At 37.1% G+C, this 21367-nt stretch overlaps 1 protein-coding gene across 1 annotated transcript in view; it reads right to left on the reverse strand.

Moving 5' to 3' along the window:
• Nucleotides 1-21367, reverse strand: part of LOC136857683 (potassium voltage-gated channel subfamily KQT member 1) — a 266956-nt gene that overhangs the window by 40921 nt on the left and 204668 nt on the right. The window contains exon 9 of the mRNA XM_067136536.2: nt 5168-5324. Coding sequence (XP_066992637.2) covers nt 5168-5324 — 157 coding nt within the window. The remainder of the gene's footprint in view (nt 1-5167; nt 5325-21367) is intronic.

Raw genomic sequence — 21367 nt, forward strand, 5'->3', positions numbered from 1 at the left:
ACAACAGATTTCTACTTTGGAAAGGATTTTCTAAAAGCCTTTTTGTAAAATTTTATTGAAACAAACTTGTCTGGGCATTTCTCTTGGAAAGCTTGATGCATGTAGCAAAAATTCAAATCAGGACTTAAATTTTCCTTGCTGCTTCTTTTTTCCTGCCATAGTGGCATTCCTCATGCAGAAATGATTGTATGTGCTCTCTGACAAGTCTCCAGTCATCATCATTATATTTTACTTTATGCTTATGAGATGAAGGATTTCGGTCATGACCATCCTTAAAAGCCATACATTTCACTTTATTTCTCTCATTTAGTGTCTGTAGTCGTCAACGTGAAATGTCAAAAATATCATTAAAAGTGTGAACACATACCTGAACTAATCCTAACTCTCATGGTACAGAATAGACCATTGTAACCTGTCTCTTACTTTCATTTGGATTCGTGTAACTTCCGTGTCATCTTCGTGCAACAGGAAAAATGTTGATGTGATTCATTAAGAATGTACCCTGCTGCTTGTATGTTTATTTGTAAAAGTCCATTGATAGCCATTTCCCTGTGTTCTTTGGATAGCTGACAACACTTGTATTTACACTTACCTGTAATTAAAATAAATTGTCACAAACCAGGTAAATATTAAGTATATTAAGATAAATATAAGCATATTCTTATTGTTGTGTGATCTTTGTGTACTATCCTAGATAATATTTTTTTCCTTTCAATTTTTTTGTACATAACAAGTTATTTTATTTTTCCTTTTCTTTTCATTTTTCTGTAAAGAATGGCTAAGGAGTACAAGTGTAAGAACTGTGGGTGTGGCCAGGCATTAAAGAGTATGAGGGAAGGTTGGAGAGTTTGAGGTAAATAAATGGGATTTTCTCAGAAGATAGGAAGGAAGGTAGGCCTCCCTCAAACTGTAAAGGATACAGTAGGTGTAAAAGAGGGATGGGAAGGAAAGGGAGGAATTGTAGAAGACAGGTGGTCTACCTAACGGGTGGGTAGGAGATAGGGATCTGCACTCAGATGGCCTTCACTTAAACCGCAGGGTACACATAAGTTAGGAAAATTTGTTTGGAAGGGTTATAGGGAGGTACATTCAGGGAAACGGAGTGGTCCAGGGAGCAGTGATAAGGGTTCAGGGATCTGGAAGTCAAGTAGGAATGACTGTAGAAGTATTGTAAAGAACGGAATAGAATTATGTAATTTAATAGATACTTACCAGATATTGTAATAGGAGTTGAATCATGGCTAAGAAATGATATAATGGATGCAGAAATTTTCTCATGGAAGTGGACTGTGTATCATAGAGATAGGATAGGAATGGTGGGAGGGGGAGTATTCATTCCAGTGAAGGAAGAATTTGTAAGCTATGAAAAAGTTAAAGATCACAAACATGAAATTCTAGGTGTAAGGCTCATGTCTAAAGATAATAGGTGACTTGATGTCTTTGGAGTGTACAGACCGAGAAAGGGTAGCGCTGACGCTGATTCAGAATTATTTGATAAGATAATCAGCTATGTAGGAAACGACATCGAAAGGAATGTGATTGTAGTGGGAGATCTGAATTTACCAAATGTCAATTGGGAAGGTAATGCTAATGACAGGAAGCATGACCAACAAATGGCAAATAAGTTAATATGGGAAGGACAGCTGATTCAGAAAGTGATGGAACCAACTAGAAAGAACAATATCCTGCATGTGGTGCTGTTAAAACCAGATGAGCTCTATGGAGAAACCAAAGTAATAGATGGTATTAGTGATCATGAAGCTGTCTTTGTCGTAATTAAAAATAAATGTGATAGAAAGAAGGTCTTAAAAGTAGGACTATTAGGCAGTATCATATGGCTGATAAAGCAGGCATGAAGGAATTTTTTAAAATTAACTATGATCGGTGGAAAACGGTAAATAAAAATGTAAACAGATTCTGGGATGGGTTTAAAGCAATTGTTGAGGAATGTGAAAATAGGTTTGTACCTTTAAAGGTGGTAAGGAATGGTAAAGACCCACCTTATTATAATAGAAAAATAAAGAGACTAAGAAGGAGGTGCATACTGGATAGAAATAGAGTTAGAAATGGCTGTGGAAATAAGGAGAAATTGTAGGAACTTACTAGGAAATTGAATCTAGCAAAGAAGTCAGCTAAGGATAATATGAAGGCAAGCATAATTGGCAGTCATACAAATTTTAGTGAAAAATGGAAGGGTATGTGTAGGTACTTTAAGGCAGAGACAGGTTCCAAGAAGGACATTCCAGGAATAATTAATGAACAAGGGGAGTGTGCATGTGAGGATCTCCAAAAGGCAGAAGTATTCAGTTAGTAGTACGTAAAGATTGTTGGTTACAAGGGTAATGTCCAGATAGACGGGGTGACTAATGATAAAGAAGTATTAAAATTTACATGTGATAACAATGACATTTACAATAAGATACAAAAGTTGAAAACTAGAAAAGCAGCTGGAATTGATAAGATTTCTGGGGATATACTAAAGACAATGGGTTAGGATATAGTACCATATCTGAAGTACTTATCTGATTATTGTTTGCATGAAGGAGCTATACCAAATGAATGGAGAGTTGCTACAGTAGCCCCTGTGTATAAAGGAAAGGGTGATAGACATAAATTTCAAAATTTCAGGCCACTAAGTTTGACATGTGTTGCATGTAAGCTTTAGGAATGCATTATTTCTGATTATATTAGACATGTTTGCAAAATTAATAACTGGTTCAATGGAAGGCAGTTCGGGTTTAGGAAAGGTTATACCACTGAAGCTCAACTTGTAGGATTCCAGCAAGATATAGCAGATATCTTGGATTCACGAGGTCAAATGGACTGTATCGCAGTTGACCTGTCTAAAGCATTTGATAGGATGGATTATGGGAGACTACTCTCAAAAATGAGTGCAATTGGACTAGACAAAAGAATGACTGAATGGGTTGCTATATTTCTAGAAAAGGGAACTCTGAGAATTAGAGTAGGCAAAGCTTTATCTGACCGTGTAATAATTAAGAGGGGAGTTCCTCAAGGCAGTATTATTGGACAGTTATGTTTTCTTATATATATCAATGATATGAGTAAAGAAGTGGAGTCAGAGATAAGACTTTTTGCAGATGATGCTATTCTGTATAGAGTAATAAATAAGTTATAAGATTGTGAGCAATTGCGAAATGATCTCGACAATGTTGTGAGCTGGACAGTAGGCAATGATATGATGATAAACGGGGTTAAAAGTCAGGTTGTGAGTTTCAAAAATAGGAAAAGTCCTCTCAGTTTTAATTACTGCGTTGATGGGGTGGACGTTTCTTATGGGGATCACTGTAATGGTAATATAAGGAAAGATATTCATTGGGGTAATCACATAAATAGGATTGTAAATAAGAGGTACAGATCTCTGCACATGGTTATGAGGGTCTTTAAGGGTTGTAGTAAGGATTTAAAGGAGAGGGCATAATAAGCCTTTGGTAAGACCCCAATTAGAGTATGGTTCCAGTGTATGGGACCCTTACCAGGATTACTTGATTCAAGAACTGGAAAAAATCCAAAGAATAGCAGCTCGATTTGTTCTGGGTGATTTCCGACAAAAGAGTAGCGTTACAAAAATGTTGCAAAGTTTGGGCTGGGAAGACTTGGGAGAAAGAAGATGAGCTGCTCGACTAAGTGGTATGTAAATACAAAGTATGTTACAAGTGTTATTTTTTTAATATCCACCTTTGTATTGAATAGGTGGATATTAAAAAAATAACGCTTGTAACATACTTTGTATTGAATAGGTGGATATTAAAAAAATAACACTTGTAACATACTTTGTATTTACGTACATTTCAATACGGACCTAACATGAGAATTATAACGTGTAAGTGGTATGTTCCGAGCTGTTAGCGGAGAGATGGCATGGAATGACATTAGTCGATGAATAAGTTTGAGTGATGTCTTTAAAAGTAGGAAAGATCACGATATGAAGATAAAGTTGGAATTCAAGAGGAAAAATTGGGGCAAATATTCATTTATAGGAAAGGGAGTTAGGGATTGAATTAACTTACCAAGGGAGATGTCCAATAAATTTTCAATTTCTTTGAAATCATTTAAGAAAAGGCTAGGAAAATAACACCACCTGGGCGACTGCCAGTATTGATTGATTGATTGATTGATTGATTGGTTGATTGATTGATTGATTGATTGATTGATTGATTGATTGATTGATTGATTGATTGATTGATTGATTGATTGATTGAATATAAGGCAATCAGTCTGCACCCAATAGAATAGGCTGCCTCAATTAACTCAAGATAACACATTACTAATATGCAGTAAATTATATGCAAACAGTTTTTGTAAAAGAAGAAGCATTATGCTGCACATCTATAGTCTAGGTTATGTTAGGTAAGGATTCCACATATCTCAGTTGCTGGAGACTTCCCAGGTTTATAGTTCCCTTTGTATGTAGTGTAGGTAGGTCTATGTTCTCTCAATGACTTGTTCAATGCTGCCTGGTGTTAAATATTAGCAAGAATATTAGTTTCTTGCTCCATTTTGGAAACTGCATTGAAACAAACAAGTTGTTACTACACCTACTGACAGCGTGCACTTGTATCACTTTCCACAGAGGGGCAGCTGGAACATGAACTGCACAATTCTGTTGAGCTCTCTAGGAACTGTCTGGACAGTGTTAGGCACAAGTACCATTCACCAATGAACTGGCATGAGCGAAGAGTTACATGTTTCTATGCGAAAACTAAATTAACAATTTTGTGGCACTTGTACCCTTTCCCACAGATGGTCTACAAATATCTTTCTCGGTCTCCTTAAACTTACTAGAGCGTAATACCATTTCAGTACAAAATTTTCCTAAAACAGGTTATAATCATTCTGAAACTATGAGGTGAAAGAAAATATTCGTGAGCCAGAACTCTTCATTCTGTAATGATGGAACAGTAGTGGGAGAAAAGTTTACATTGAAGGTGATGATGTATAGTTTAAAGATCCACCTTACAAATATTTTTGAGTTTTTATTTGTATATAAATTTTATGATACTTGTTGCTCTAAAAATACATATTTTCTAAATGCATATTTGAATGAAATAATTAATTAATTAATTAATTAGAAAAGAAAAATTCTGACATAAATTACCCCTAAACCATTTGGAAAGGTATATATAATTATTGTATACATTCTTACCTTTATGCGAACCATCATGTTGAGATGCCCTTGACTGTACTGCTCGATGACGTCTCGGACATCGTAAGGTTTCCGTGCTTGCTGAAATTTTCTTCTTGCTACAAAATATTTTATCTTTCGGATGGCTCTTATTGCATTCCGATGTGCCTCTGTTAACCTGTAATGTAGGAGAAAAAATTCAGTACACTCGTCGAGAATTTCTTTCATGTATACTGTACACTTACAGAAGTTTTATCATTTAATAATGGGTTGTTTTATTCAGAATGACAATGTCATGCATTTCTTTTGAAATACAACACTAATTTATATGTCTGTTCAGAATTTATGATGAGCAAATAGCTTAAAAATATTGCACTAAAATCGTGGATGTTGCAAAAAGTATGCTTTGTGTTCTCACCAGAAAATGCAGCTATAGTTAATTATGCCAACGAGAAGTAATTCTGGCATCAGTAGCTGTGTGATTAAGAGAGAGTTTCCTACAAGTATATCCAAGACTGTGGGCTCATACCCAGTCAACATAACTGGATTTTTGCACGAAGGAAGATCCATACCTTCCCTTGTCAAACATGTAAAATAATTGCAGTACAAACGATCATTCTTTGATCAGAAAACTTTTCTCTGGATTTCTACCTTTCTAATTAAGGTTTCTCAGATTCATTGTTTAGAGCACTGACAAAGTTGAGTACAGTGGTATAACCTTTCTGCCTAATTGAAATGTAAATTTTCTTAGTTGAAAGACTTCTATTAATGAAATCAAGATGATTTCATGATCTTTATTTTCTGTAGCATGAAACCACATATACAGCCATGATATGGAATATGGAGCAGAAGAAATGGTAGCTTTCCATCAAGATTAATGCTATTGACCTATAGGTAGCCAAGTGATCCAGGTTTTTCAGTTAAATACAAACTATGAAGGTTAGGGCATAACTCATGACAATTATTTTTCTTTTCAAAGTTAAGCAATTATATCTCTAAATGGAAAATGTCTCAAGCAAATCTGGCATCCATAGTATGTGCCAACATCACTACATGACTCTGTGATTTATGGTTACTGCACAGAGATCGATGATAAATCAGTCGACCACCATGTAGAATGGATGTGTACAGTGGCTACTGAAATGCTGGGGATGGAATGTATTGGAGCACCTACTACACTCTCCAAAAACTTTTTCTGTGTGATTTCAAACTGATCCAAAAAGTATCAGGTCAAGTTCATCCTGCTGCCGTATGTGACAGTAGATGGTACTACCTGTGACTGTCTGGCTGAGGGTCTGGCGGCCAGTATCAAACCATGCAAACAAAGGGAGAACCAACGGCTCTGTGCGGAGGTGTTCTCCCTTAGCAGGTCTAACAAAACCTATGTGTAGGAAATGACACACAAATTTATTATAATGCTGGTGCCTTGCAGAATGGATGGAGGAATATCAAAGGCTAAAGGAGTTAACCCTGACAGAAAAACTTCACCTTCTGTTAGGCCCAGCAAGCCAGCAAGGGGAGAATTTTTTTGTCAAATGCTTTCAAGAGTAAAATGAGCCTCAGATGTAAACAGAAACTAAGACATAGACCTCCTTCTGTGTATAATTCTGGTAAGGATGACGGTGATAAGCCCGAAGTTAAACAGAATTATTCAAAGAAGAAAATTACCAGATGGGAAAACAAATTCAAAATAATATCATCAAATACCGTTGCCAAGTGAGGAACTTGTAGATCTCATGGAAAGAAGAAAGACTGAGGTCCTTGGATTGAGTGAAACAAAGTGAAAAATGAAAGATAATACATTTCTGCGGAAAGGGTACAAACTCTACTGGCATGGAAATAAGAAGGAAACAAGGTGTGGCAGCACCAGCGTGTATCACAGAACTTTAATTGTACTTCTTGGACCTCTTTGGGAGGAGCTAGTGTGTTTTGTTTCTGTGTGTAATCTCCTTTGTAACCAAATCTGTATTTTAGAAGATCTGTTCACATAGTATGGGACGGAATAATAAAGTATAGATTATAGAAAAAGGATAAAGGGGATATCTGATAACTGCTTAATCGTAGGATATATGACATTTCGGCGACTGTGACAAGGACACGTCTGTTGTATTGGAGTTGATGTTTCACTGAACCTCGTTTGTGCTATTAGGTTCGGTTGTTATTGACTATCGTCTATTCTTTTGGAGTAGTTTTTTCTTTTGCGGCCATCGCTATGACGACTGTGAAAAAAGAAGACATTTGGAAATCGGTCGTGAAGAAGCGTGGAATTTTAAGGTCAGTATTCACGAAGCACTATAATGCCGCCATAGAAATGATTAGTAGGAAAGTCGCTGTAGACGAAGTTGTCTGTAAGTTTTCTGTACTTGAGGTCAGGTATGACGATATTGTGGCTCTCGATAATGATATACAGGATTTACTTTATTTAAGTGAGTGTCCCGGCGAGGAAATCTTACAAGAGTTTGAGACAGTTGATGAGTATAAAGAGAAGTATTGTACACTGAAAGGCAAGGTTGATGAACTGAAGAAGTTCCATGTAAATGTGGCACGATCTGTTTCCGAGTCATGTGATTCAGGAAGACATCGGCTTAGGTTACCGAAGTTGGAATTGGCTAGATACGGTGGCGAGATCTCCCTGTGGATTGGATTCTGGGCACAGTTTTCCCATATTGATAGCAACCTGGAACTTAGTAACAAGGAAAAATTCCAATACCTGTTGCAGGCTACAGTACCTAAATCTAGGGCCAGGTCCATTGTAGAAAGTTTTCCGCCTTCAGGCGAGAATTATGACAAAGCGATTCAATCACTGTAGGAGAGGTTCAGTCGTAAGGATATCTTGGTACAACATTACATTAGGGAATTGTTAAAACTAGTTACTGATCATAGGAACATGAAACTGTCAGTACTTTATGACAGATTGGAAACACAACTATGTGCATTAGAATCGTTGCAGATAAAATCCGATACTTACGCTGCGATTCTCTTCCTATTAGTCGAGTCATGTTTGCCACTAGAAACATTGAAGCAGTAGGAGCGTACCAATGGAGATTGTGATAGGACCTTAGAGGAACAGATGGATAATTTAATTACTTTTGTCAAGAGAGAAGTACAGATGGAAGAGCATGTGGTCCTTGCTAATACTCGTTTTGGTACTTCTAACTCGCAACCGATGGATAAAGGAAATTCTTCTTCTTGTGAGACTCAGCTATGTGCTACCGCAGCTGACTTAGCCAATCTCAGTCTTATGAATCAGTACCTATTTTATGAAGGCAAACACAGTACCACTGACTATGAGAAGGCCGTGACCATGTCTATTGATGAGAAAAGGAAGCTTCTGGCTCAGGCTGGTTGTTGTTTCGCCTGCACCAAGAAGGGACATCTTGCATATCGATGTCGGGCGAGGTGTAGTTCTTGTAGAGGGCGACACATTCTAGTGATGTGAAGCAAAGTCACGGCCAGTTCAGAGGTAGGAAAGGGAAATGTTGTGGCACGTCCTTCTTTGGAACTGGATCTCCTTGCTATTAATCATAACTTGATGTTTGCTGTCTCAAATGAAGTGTTCTTGCAGTCCTTCGCTGCTATTCTGTACAATGGTGATATGCAGCGAAGGGTTCGTGTTTTAATAGACAATGGATCACAACGCTCCTATATCATAAGTAGCTTGGCGAGAGAAATGAAGTATAATGTCATTGGTGAAGAAAGTCTGATTCATTCTCTGTTTGGAGGCTGTAACCTCGGATTGGTGAGGCACCGATGTTATAAAGCTCATCTACGAGGGTTAGATAGAGACTTCGCCTGTAGGTTTTCAGTACTGGACCAAGCCAACATCGCTTCGTTTATCCCGTTGGCCAGGCCCAGCAAGGAAATGGAGGAAGAGCTTCAACAATTAGGTTTCAAGCTCATTGAAGACATGCCTGGGCCCATAGATATACTGATAGGAGCTGATATAGTGGGCAAGATCTGGTCAGGGAACAGAGTAATTCTTTCTTCTGGTGTTGTGGTTGTTGAAACTTTATTTGGCTGGACTCTAATGGGCAGTGAGAAGAAGACACCCATTGCCAGTTGCTGTACCAATCTTGCCACGACCTACACTATGACAACTATAGCTGACGGGGACATTGCTGATCTGTGGAAACTTGAGGCCATTGGTATCTGTGACCCAGCTGAGAAGCAGGATCGAAAAGCTAAGCAATCAACTGTTTTAGAACATTTTAAGAGTACTGTTGAATATGTGGACGGTCGATACCAGGTTCGACTTCCGTGGTCCTTTGTTTCAGAATTGCCTTCTAATCCTGAAGTGGCAGAGGGTCGGCTGGTGAGAACAACAAGAAAGATGCGCCGTTCCAACAATTTATTTGAAGATTACGATTCAATATTTCGTGAATGGTTGAAGCTTAACATCATAGAAAAGGTGAAGGAGAATGGTAAGGGACACTACTTGCCCCATAGTCCAGTGGTAAAAGAGACTAACAATACCACAAAGGTCTTTGACGCCTCTGCAAAAATTGCTGGTTTTCCTTCTCTTAATGAATACTTGGAACAAGGACCGAATCTTATTGAACTGTTACCCGACATTTTGATGCGATTTCGAGAGAAAACCGTGGGTGTCTCAGCGGACTTAGAGAAAGCCTTTCTACAGATTGCGATTCATCCTGATGATAGAGACTATCTCAAGTTCCTGTGGTGGGACCGTGATGGCAGGTTAATGACATTGAGACACTCCCGCGTGGTTTTTGGGGTGACCTTTCCTCTTAGCCGCAGTTCTTGATCACCATCTCAGTAAATATGTTCAGAGTTATCCTGTAGAAGATAGTGCAATTTTGAACAAGTTGAAGACCAGATTCTACATCGATAACTTAGCTATGAGTGTAGACAGTCCTTCAGAGGCTGAATATCTGCGGACTCTTGCTACATGTGTTATGGCTAAAGCAGGATTTAATGTCAGAGGCTGGGAGTTCTTTGGTGACTCTTCTGAAGAGTCGGCTCCTATGTTAGGACTGAAATGGGATCGTAAGAGTGACAAGCTCAGTCTAAACATCAGTTGGTGGGAGAAAGCTACTCAGATGGGCTGTCCTACAAAGAGGAACGTCATCTCCACGACACAGAGAATATTTGACCCAATTGGCTTTAGTGGACCTGCAACTTTGAGTTTGAAGCTGATGTTACAGAACCTATGGGAGAAGAAATTGGACTGGGATGACCCTATAGATGATGAAAACGAAAATATTTTTAAAGCTTGGCTTCAACGAGTTCCTCTGCTCAAAGAAATAACCATCCCTCGAAATATTGGGACGTCTCATAATCGTTCACTGCACCTTTTGGTTGAGGCAAGTTACAAGGCGTATGCTGCGTGCGTACTGAAGGGGGAGATGTAAAGGTCAATTTGGTGCTGTCTAAGTTGAGGGTTATGCCATCCTTGAAACTTACGATGCCACGATTAGAGTTGATGGCAACTACCATCGGGGCGAGGTTGCTGAATTCTGTTCGAGATGCCATTGGTTGGACCACCGAACCTATTCATGCATGGAGTGATTCAAGCATAGTGCTTGCCTGGATCCGAAGAGAAGAAGAGTGGTAAGTTTTTGTCAGGAATCGTGTCAAGGAGATACGAAAATTAACTCAGGGGGTTGAGTGGAAGCACATTCCTGGACTTTTGAATCCCGCTAACCTCCCTTCTAGAGGATGTACAATTGAGCATCTCGTTGCTTCACATTGGTGGGATTGGCACCCATGGTTGAGACAGCATCATGATTCTTGGCCTCTGTCATCTTGTACATACGTTGAGGAAGAAGTGATGAGTGAAAGGCTTAAGGAAACTACTGTACTCCTCGTTGCGCACAAGGACCAGGCCTGGTTGTATAGCTACTTCAGCAAATATGAGCAAATTGTTTGCAATAGTGGAACCGGAGATATCGACGAAATTGAAAAGAACCATTTTGAGCGTCGTTTACGTTATCGACACAAACTCAGGGAGCAGCTGAGGGCTCGGTTCCGTTCAGAATATTTAGGCTCACTGAAGTGGATTTATCGCAAGAAGACTTTTCTGGCCTCAGTAGGAGAAATCGTGTAAATTGGTTCAGATGATAGCAAAAGAATCTACTGGCCACTTGCACGAGTAGAAAATATAATTCAGGGACGTGATGGTAATATACAAGTTATTTGGTTGACAACTGTAAAGAGAACAATGACTCGCCCGCTACAACGTGTGTTTCCTTTGGAAATTGAAGGCCAGTCTAACAAGAATAGTGAAGAGGTGTTGGACCATGTTGCGGCTTCTATTTCAGATTCTTGTGATCATACTGAGTCACCAGTGCCGTTCAGATACCGCCAGGTTTTAGTATTGACCCTCAAGTTACTCGATCTGGAAGACTGGTGAAAGCGCCGCATCGTTTAGACTTGTAGAAAAGGAAGATACCTTGTCACTATGTTTAGTAATTTTCATTTCAGAAAATTAGGTGGGAGGATGTGGCAGCACCAGAGTGTATCACAGAACTTTAATTGTACTTCTTGGACCTCTTTGGGAGGAGCTAGTGTATTTTGTTTCTGTGTGTAATCTCCTTTGTAATCAAACCTGTATTTTAGAAGATCTGTTCACATAGTATGGGACGGAATAATAAAGTATAGATTATAGAAAAAGGATAAAGGGGATATCTGATAACTGCTTAATCGTAGGATATATGACACAAGGAATGGTGTGGCATTCATAATCAGCAAGAACATCAATGCTATGGCTCAAATGATACCAAAAGAATCTACTGGCCACTTGCATGAGTAGAAAATATAATTCAGGGACGTGATGGTAATATACGAGTTATTTGGTTGAGAACTGAGAAGAGAACAATGACTCGCCCGCTACAACGTGTGTTTCCTTTGGAAATTGATGGCCAGTCTAACAAGGATAGTGAAGAGGTGTTGGACCATGTTTAGAAGATTTGTTCACATAGTATGGGATGGAATAATAAAGTATAGATTATAGAAAAAGGATAAAGGGGATATCTGATAACTGCTTAATCGTAGGATATATGACACAAGGAATGGTGTGGCATTCATAATCAGCAAGAACATCAATGTTATGGCTGATATAGAATATGTTAATGAATGAATTATTAAGCCACATCAGAAAATCAACAGAAACACCCTAACCATTGTTCAGGTTTATGCTCCACAGATTTGGTGTGGTCAAGAAGAGAAAGATGAATTTCCTCAAGAATTAGAGGACCATGTCGAACAAGATAATACTTGCATTATGGGAGACCTAAATGCTCAGGTGGGAACTGTAAGGACAGCATATGAGGTAGCTGGTCCTCATGGATATGGAAATAGGAAGCATGAGAGTGACTATCTCCTTTACTTCTGCATACAAAACAACCTAACAGTCAAGAACACCTGGTTCAAACAGCAGCTGAGCCATAAGATCACAAGGTACAGCTGGAATAGAGAGCAGAAATCTATTAATGACTATGTCATTGCAGAGAAAGAGCCTGGAACATTTATAAGAGATGTAAAAGTGTTTCCAGGAGAAAGTTTAGGTAGTGATCACAGGTTGCTAGTAACCATATTAGGAAACATCATGATAAAAAAATATAAATACCAAGTATAAACCCAAGATAAAAGTTTATGAATTTGAAAAATCAGATAAGAGGTCTGAATATCAGATGAAAATTTGAGACAAATTTCCCAAATATGACGCAAGAACAGCTAAAGAAGAATGGCTCGGATTTAAGAAAATCCTGGTGGTCACTGCAGTCAATATTATTGGCAAAACAAGTAGCAAAGTAAGAGGGAAAGAGACCCCATGGTGGAATGAAACTGTCCGGACAGCAATAAAGGAGAGAAATGAAATGTGGAAACTGAGATATGGAAAGTGTCAGAAAGGTGTGAAATGAAGAGAAATTAGTCATCTGTACTGAGACCTTAAGCTTAAAGTGAAAATAATAATTTCTATTGAGAAAGAGAAAACCTGGACTGAATTTGCAAATAAACTAGAAAAGGATAGCAAGAACAACAAGAAACTATTATACCAAGTGGTGAGAAGCAAGAAAAGAAACTGTGAAGGAATAAAGGCCCTGGAGAAAGAAGATGGAAACATCACTTGGCATGACAAAGAGATAAGAGATGAGATGAGACAGTATTTTGAAAAATTATATAGTGGTGAAAATTTAATTATCAAACAACAGGAGAAATTGCAAAATGACCTCAATAAGGTTGTGAGATGGAGAGTAAGCAATGATATGATGATAAACAGGGTTAAAAGTCAGGTTGTGAGTTTCACAAATAGGAAAAGTCCTCTCAGTTTTAATTAGCGCATTGATGGGGTGAAAGTTCTTTATGGGGATCATTGTAAGTACCTAGGTGTTAATATAAGGAACAATCTTCATTGGGGTAATCACATAAATGGGATTGTAAATAAAGGGTACAAATCTCTGCACATGGTTATGAGGGTATTTAGGGGTTGTAGAAAGGATGTAAAGGAGAGGGCATATAAGTCTCTGGTAAAACCCCAACTACAGTATGGTTCCAGTATATGGGTCTCTCACCATGATTGCTTGATTCAAGAACTGGAAAAAATCCAAAGAAAAGCAGCTCAATTTGTTCTGGGTGATTTCTGACAAAAGAGTAGCGATACAATGTACAAACTTCTTCATATGGATCCATACTGGTACAATTTAAATTAAGAACTAGTGTTAGGTTTAATGGTCCACCTAATCAATACACTTCACTTTACAAGTGAAAACACATTCAATATTAAAATATATTAAACATTCTTAATGTTTAAACATAGCGTTACAAAAATGTTGCAAAGTTTGGGCAGAGAAGACTTGGGAGAAAGGAGAGGAGCTGCTGGACTAAGCGGTATGTTCCGAGCTGTCAATGGAGCGATGGCGTGGAATGACATTCGTAGATGAATAGGTTTGAGTGGTGTCTTTAAAAGTAGGAAAGATCACAATATGAAGATAAAGTTGGAATTCAAGAGGACAAATTGGGGCAAATATTCTTTTAGAGGAAGGGGAGTTATGGATTGGAATAATTTACCAAGGAAGATGTTCAATAAATTTCCAATTTCTTTGCAATTATTTAAGAAAAGGTTAGGAAAATAACAGATAGGGAATCTGCCACCTGGGCGATTGCCCTAAATGCAGATCAGTAGTGCACCATCCCGCGTCCAGGTTGACTACACGAGTTTCCAGACTAGCTCTTGATAATACTTTCATCTGCCGAATATTCTTGGGTTGTGAGTTCCGCGTGAGAAAGAAACACCGACGGCCTACGGTAAATACCAACCTACGTAGATGAACGTCTTCAACACGCTATTAGTCGGTTACCGTATATTTTTGATACCAAAATTTATCGCAAAAATCAGATTATCGTGGCTTGCCAAGAACATCGTACATGACATCATCATGATCGCAACGAAAATCAGTCATTCCAAGCTTATACCTAGTACCTATTCTAAGTAGACATTGAAAGAATTCAATATTACTCTACTCAACTTTTATTCATAAATTGATTTATGGATGAATTGGAATAAACGTTGATTACCTTGAAAATCATTTATACAGTATAGCAGGTTTCCTATTCAATCAGTTTCTCCATAAATATATTGATGTTGTCTTGAAGAAATAGGTTTGGGAAAACCTCTGATAAATAAATAAAATGATGAACTTAGGCCTTATTCATCTGACTCATAATCTTAGCCTATCGAAAAATTGTATTATAACTAAGTAGTTTCCAAGGGATTGAGATGAAAAGAAAAACAATTAAATTACATAATAAGTAAAATTACTCAACATAATTGAAAAAGTTGGATAATTGCAATAATTATAATTATTATAATGTTTGTAATGAATGAATTATTTGGATGCATCCGAAAGTTCTAAGTAAAATAAACTATATTCCTACTATATACAATTCAAATTAAAGTTCAATTGGAAAATGAGGAAAACGCAAAGAAAATGGCCAATAATTAATGACTCAATTAATTAATTAATTAATTAAGATCTGGAATCTCTGAAAATTAAGTTAAGTTGCTTCTCGAAACCATCAAGATTCAATTGCCTGAATTAAATTCGCATACAATTACAGAAATGTATATCACTCGGTTGAAAACAGTTCATCTCAATGTCCACGCACAGTAGAAAAATCGTGTGAAAAGATTACTGTCTGATTCTTAGGTATCTACTCTATTCGAAGTTTCAATTTGTTCAATGTTTCATATTTTGTACCAATTAGCCTCCATATAAGCAAAACTAAGTCCATTTTAAGTCGTAAGCACTTTCAAATTATTTCCATCGTAAGGGTTACATTGCTAAATTATTCAATTATTCCTTTAATTCATGGTTAAATTTCAGTTAAAGTGCGTATATGACTTACCATAACATTTCCAAGTATATTACGATTAATATTCCAACGAAATACCATGTGTGGAAAAACTGACACATAGGAAGACTCTATCCTCATCTAAAATCCACATATGAAAGTCTAAGTTACCAGTGATGTCTAATATTGCTCCAAAAGAAAATAAATAAATCGTAAGCTGACTTGCCGTAAGTGAGAATATATGAAAACATTCGTAGTTATGTCAGTGAAGGTCTAAATGTTTACGTAAGTGATCTCTCGGCTCTTCGAAGATCCTACTTATTCAATTAATTCTTTAGTGATGGCATTAAGATCGTATCCTAAACTGTATCATATATATATATTAGGGAATAAAATAGCAATCAGAAACAGTACGTTTCACCTCCGACACCTTAGCATATGCAACCCACACATACTACCATTTCTCGAAGAAATACTATGACCGACACCTTAAATAACAGTAACTATCACCATCAAAATACACTAGCAATTCATATGCTAACTATATTCATTATTTAACACTTCCATTATCGCGTAGCATTTATAATTGAAGCACTCATTCCATCAAAACACAACATATGTACTATCACCTGCACATATATATATTCATTACCATTACTGTCATAGTATCAAATAAATAGTACACTGTAACCTTAAAATTGTGCCATCAAATTTCCTTGTAATACTCCCTAAATACGATCTTTACGCTTGCTATTAGTCAAAACCATCATGCATATAAATATTAGGTTCCTCATAATACTCTAATATTTCACTGACAACAAATTATGAAAAATATCAATCACTTCTCCACTATCATATTGACAGATTTACGAACGGCATTTCACTGGTGCTTTAACGCCTATGTTTGGAATTTACGGTAACTTTGGATGAATACCTATTTCCTTGTGAACACACACACGTATATTAATTACGCACACAAAATGTTACTACATATATTATACATTAACCCAAAGAATAAGGTTTTCTACTTACGATACGACTTAAATGGGGACTTATCTTTGCTTATTGGATCTGACTTCCATTTCGCTGTTGATCGTCATGGGATGGTAGGTCTTGCTCCCTGGTTCGGCTTAAGTAATAAGGAATCATCTCGTCATCACAGCTGACTACTATCCTCCTGGATCATCCATCTCGTCAAGCGTTACCATAGTCAGAGTAGTCCTCGCCTCAGCTTCTTAGAACATCATGACGGCCTTCATTGCATCAAGGACAGAATAATACAAGGCATTAGTGGATTTATACATGGTAATCTGTTTAGTAATGCTAATGTGGTCAGTATATTTGTTTTCTGTTCCGCTTAATTTGCCTATAAGACTCTAAATATCGTCTTGTTTCAAACTGCCTTGCTCGCCGAAACGTTATGAATTTTATGTGCTTTAAGGATTGCACTCTGTTCCGTCTACTTCAGTTCTCTTGATGTTATGCAGTATCGGGCAAATAAAATGTTCCGAGCCCAACCGTGACGTAGTGAAGCTCCAACTTGACGTTTCTTATCAGCTGGTCTTTTATCTCACGTATATGTCAAATACAGCTGGTGTTCGGCGGGTTATCGTTGACTTGATCTTATCTCTAACAGTAGACTAAACTCTCCAATTATTACTGGGTTTCTTTAAGCGATTCCGTCTTTCTTGGTGTAGTGCTCAATTAAGAATCCTTTCTCTAATGGAAGATTTTTTTTCAATAATGGATTTAAATAATCCGCTCTCGTCATTCTTTCGCACTGCCTTCTAAAAAAAGAATTCCTTCTGTGATTGCCGGTTGAATTTATCATCTCTTCAGTTCATACAGCTGTTAATTGTTTTTATTCTGACCCGCTAATAGCCGAAGCGCCATTTTGGTTCCAAATATAGTAACTATAGAACGGTGAAATGGCACATTTACTCCTCCCACGTTGACTTAAATATATGGCTTGCTATATATTTATCCTATATATTTCTAAGATCATAATGGGACTTTTCACTGTTCATAGTTAAAATTTTGAGAGCATTACTGTAAGTTTTTTTTTAATTGGATTAGTTCGTTCTTCTCATAAGCCATTCCACTTCTCATTCCTTATTTAACTACGTCATTTGATGGATCCTAATTCCTTTGTTCCTTGTAATATAACTTAATATTTGCCGCATTGTGTATTCCTTTACTTCTACCATTCAGATCGTGAACTTCATAAGCGTTGTTTCCAAATGACCGATGTATAACAAATGGTCCATCGAATAAATGTATGAACTTTGCAAATACTTTAGTGGATACGTTTGAGATTGCTGGCTTCTTTACTAATATAAGGATTGATTTCCCACGAGTCTACTCGTGTAATAACTATGAATTTTGGAATTTTTCATTGCGTTTTCAACATTCTCCTTGTCTTTCTATAGATAAGTTAACATTCTTCTCCTTTCGTCTGGTAATCTTGACGTCCACTTTCGTTCGTCTTCTTCTCTTCTTGCTTTCGTTTTCACCTTTGAACATGGTTCTTTCTCTTCATACGTATTTGCTTGCCATTTCTTTGAAGTAACCTTCGGTTTCCTTATGAATCGTTTGGTCAGTACTGTGCTAGCCTCAAGTAAATGAATTTCTTTCTCTTCTTCTTGCTAATCTGCCTTATGCATGTTTACATGATTCTGCATCTGCCAAATTTCTGCTTGAACTATCTTGGTTTCCATTTTTCTTCTTTTTCTTTGTCTCTCCTCCATTCTCGCAATTTGCTTCATCTGCTTTCGTTGCCATTCTTCTCGTATGTCTGGTTTTTCTGGTTTTTCTCTTCTTATTTCTTCTCTGAATAGTTCTCGTTGTTTCTCCTTCGGTTGTTCAATTATTTTCAGTAGTTTTTCTTCTCGGTTTTCAACATCTTCTTCTTTCTTCTCCTCCGGTTTCCCAGCTTCTTCTTGTGATGATCCTCGTTGATTTTCATGTTCTTCTTTCTTCTCCATTCCTCCTTTAATTTCGGCTCTCCATTCATCTATAGTGTTAATGATCTCGTTTGCAGTTGATCGTACTTTCAAGATTTCTTCCTTTATCTCCATTACCATTATTCTGTGTTTTCTTTCTCGTTCCCTAGTTATCTCTTCCATCTTTTCCTGATATTTACCCAATTCTTCCTTCTGCTCCTGACGACCTTTCTTCATCTCTTCCTTCATCTCCTGCTTCATTTCTTGTTTCATCTCTTCCATCATCTGCTTCTGCTTCTCTTCTTGTTTACCAATGATTTCTTCCTTCATCCGCTTCATCTCCTCCATCATCTGCTTCTGCTTCTCTTCTTGCTTCTTCTCCTTTTCTTCCTGTTTATTAATAATTTCTTCCATCATTTGTTTATGTTTTTCTTCTTGCTTCCTCTCCTTCTCTTCCTGTTCTTCCTTCTGTTTTCTCTCCTTCTCTTCCTGTTCTTCCTTCTGTTTTCTCTCCTTCTCTTCCTGCCTCTTCTCCTTTTCTTCCTGTTCCTCCTTCTGTTTTCTCTCCTTCTCTTCCTGTTCTTCCTTCTGTTTTCTCTCCTTCTCTTCCTGTTCTTCCTTATCGCGCTTTCGGTTTTCTTCCATCATTTGCTTTATGGCTTGCAACATTCCCTGTCGCTCTTCTTTCTGCTCTTTCTGGTATTTTTCTTGCTTCTCCTCCTGTACTCTCTGGTACTCTTCAAATTGTGCTTTTAATTGACTCAATGTTGACATCTTTACTTTTACGTATTATCTCCGAATTCTCTATTATTTCAGAAAATACTGTAATTCTGCCCTAATTCCTCTATAGTTCAATATTCACAAATATTCTTATCCTTACTCACTCAACTGTACTGATACAATGCTTAAATATAGGCTTAACTACTCTGACTAGGCTTTGCTTACGAGGATGACCCAATTACTCCACAAAATATGAAACATTTACCTTAATGACTAAGATTCCAAATCCTAATTCTGGCCTAAATAATTAAAAAAAGGTTCAAATAACTCAACTTATCATCTACTTCCTATATCTAAGTTATTTCATAATAAATGGTGACCAACATGTTAGTAACATCCCTTACATTCACTTACAATGTTTTATATTTACAATTATAAAGTCCTCATATTCTACTTTAGCTTCCTCTGGACAGAAATTCGATTTTTTTTCTAGCCATCCTGAAATATTTTCTTCCTCTCATCCATCCGTTTCTCTCCCCTTTTACTTCTGATTATTATTATTATTGGGCATCTATTCGATTTCACAGTCCACTGTTCTGCTGTGCTTCCTTCGATCCCAATATAATATCTGGTCAAACGACAATTTTTTTTTAATCAGATATGACTAAATTTTGCATGATACCTCCATTTTCACTCCATTATCTGGTCCATACATTCAAAATCCTCTGTGAATCAACTCCTAAAATATACCTTTCCTTCTTATCAAGGCTCTCTCAGTAAAATTTGAAATTGCCACATGTTTGTGTAATTCTACAATACTCAACAACTCCACTTCTTGACCTTAATATCTTTCTCTTCATTCTGAATATGACGTAACATCGTATGAATATGGTTTGATAACCAACATCTCTCTCCCACGGTGTTTTTCTCTTGAATTATTCCACTATTGCGGCATCAATTACTACATGTTTTAGCCACATTTTGCCCCACAGTGTCCTCCTATATTTGCTACAGATTACTCCCACGGTGTCTTTCTCTTGAATTGCTACACGTATGGACGACAATTTATCTACAATTGGCGACCATTCGTGTACACCTTTTCCTCATTTCGCATGGCACCAATTTAACTACAAGTTTTGGCGACCCTTTACTGCCACGGTGTCTTTCTCTTGAATTGCCCCGCAGTTGGGCAGCCAATTAACTACATGCACCATCCCGCGTCCAGGTTGACTACACGAGTTTCCAGACTAGCTCTTGATAATACTTTCATCTGCCGAATATTCTTGGGTTGTGAGTTCCGCGTGAGAAAGAAACACCGACGGCCTACGGTAAATACCAACCTACGTAGATGAACGTCTTCAACACGCTATTAGTCGGTTACCGTATATTTTTGATACCAAAATTTATCGCAAAAATCAGATTATCGTGGCTTGCCAAGAACATCGTACATGACATCATCATGATCGCAACGAAAATCAGTCATTCCAAGCTTATACCTAGTACCTATTCTAAGTAGACATTGAAAGAATTCAATATTACTCTACTCAACTTTTATTCATAAATTGATTTATGGATGAATTGGAATAAACGTTGATTACCTTGAAAATCATTTATACAGTATAGCAGGTTTCCTATTCAATCAGTTTCTCCATAAATATATTGATGTTGTCTTGAAGAAATAGGTTTGGGAAAACCTCTGATAAATAAATAAAATGATGAACTTAGGCCTTATTCATCTGACTCATAATCTTAGCCTATCGAAAAATTGTATTATAACTAAGTAGTTTCCAAGGGATTGAGATGAAAAGAAAAACAATTAAATTACATAATAAGTAAAATTACTCAACATAATTGAAAAAGTTGGATAATTGCAATAATTATAATTATTATAATGTTTGTAATGAATGAATTATTTGGATGCATCCGAAAGTTCTAAGTAAAATAAACTATATTCCTACTATATACAATTCAAATTAAAGTTCAATTGGAAAATGAGGAAAACGCAAAGAAAATGGCCAATAATTAATGACTCAATTAATTAATTAATTAATTAAGATCTGGAATCTCTGAAAATTAAGTTAAGTTGCTTCTCGAAACCATCAAGATTCAATTGCCTGAATTAAATTCGCATACAATTACAGAAATGTATATCACTCGGTTGAAAACAGTTCATCTCAATGTCCACGCACAGTAGAAAAATCGTGTGAAAAGATTACTGTCTGATTCTTAGGTATCTACTCTATTC

The sequence above is a fragment of the Anabrus simplex genome, chromosome 1 (assembly GCF_040414725.1).
Source record: "Anabrus simplex isolate iqAnaSimp1 chromosome 1, ASM4041472v1, whole genome shotgun sequence".
Classification (NCBI taxonomy): Eukaryota; Metazoa; Arthropoda; class Insecta; order Orthoptera; family Tettigoniidae; genus Anabrus; species Anabrus simplex.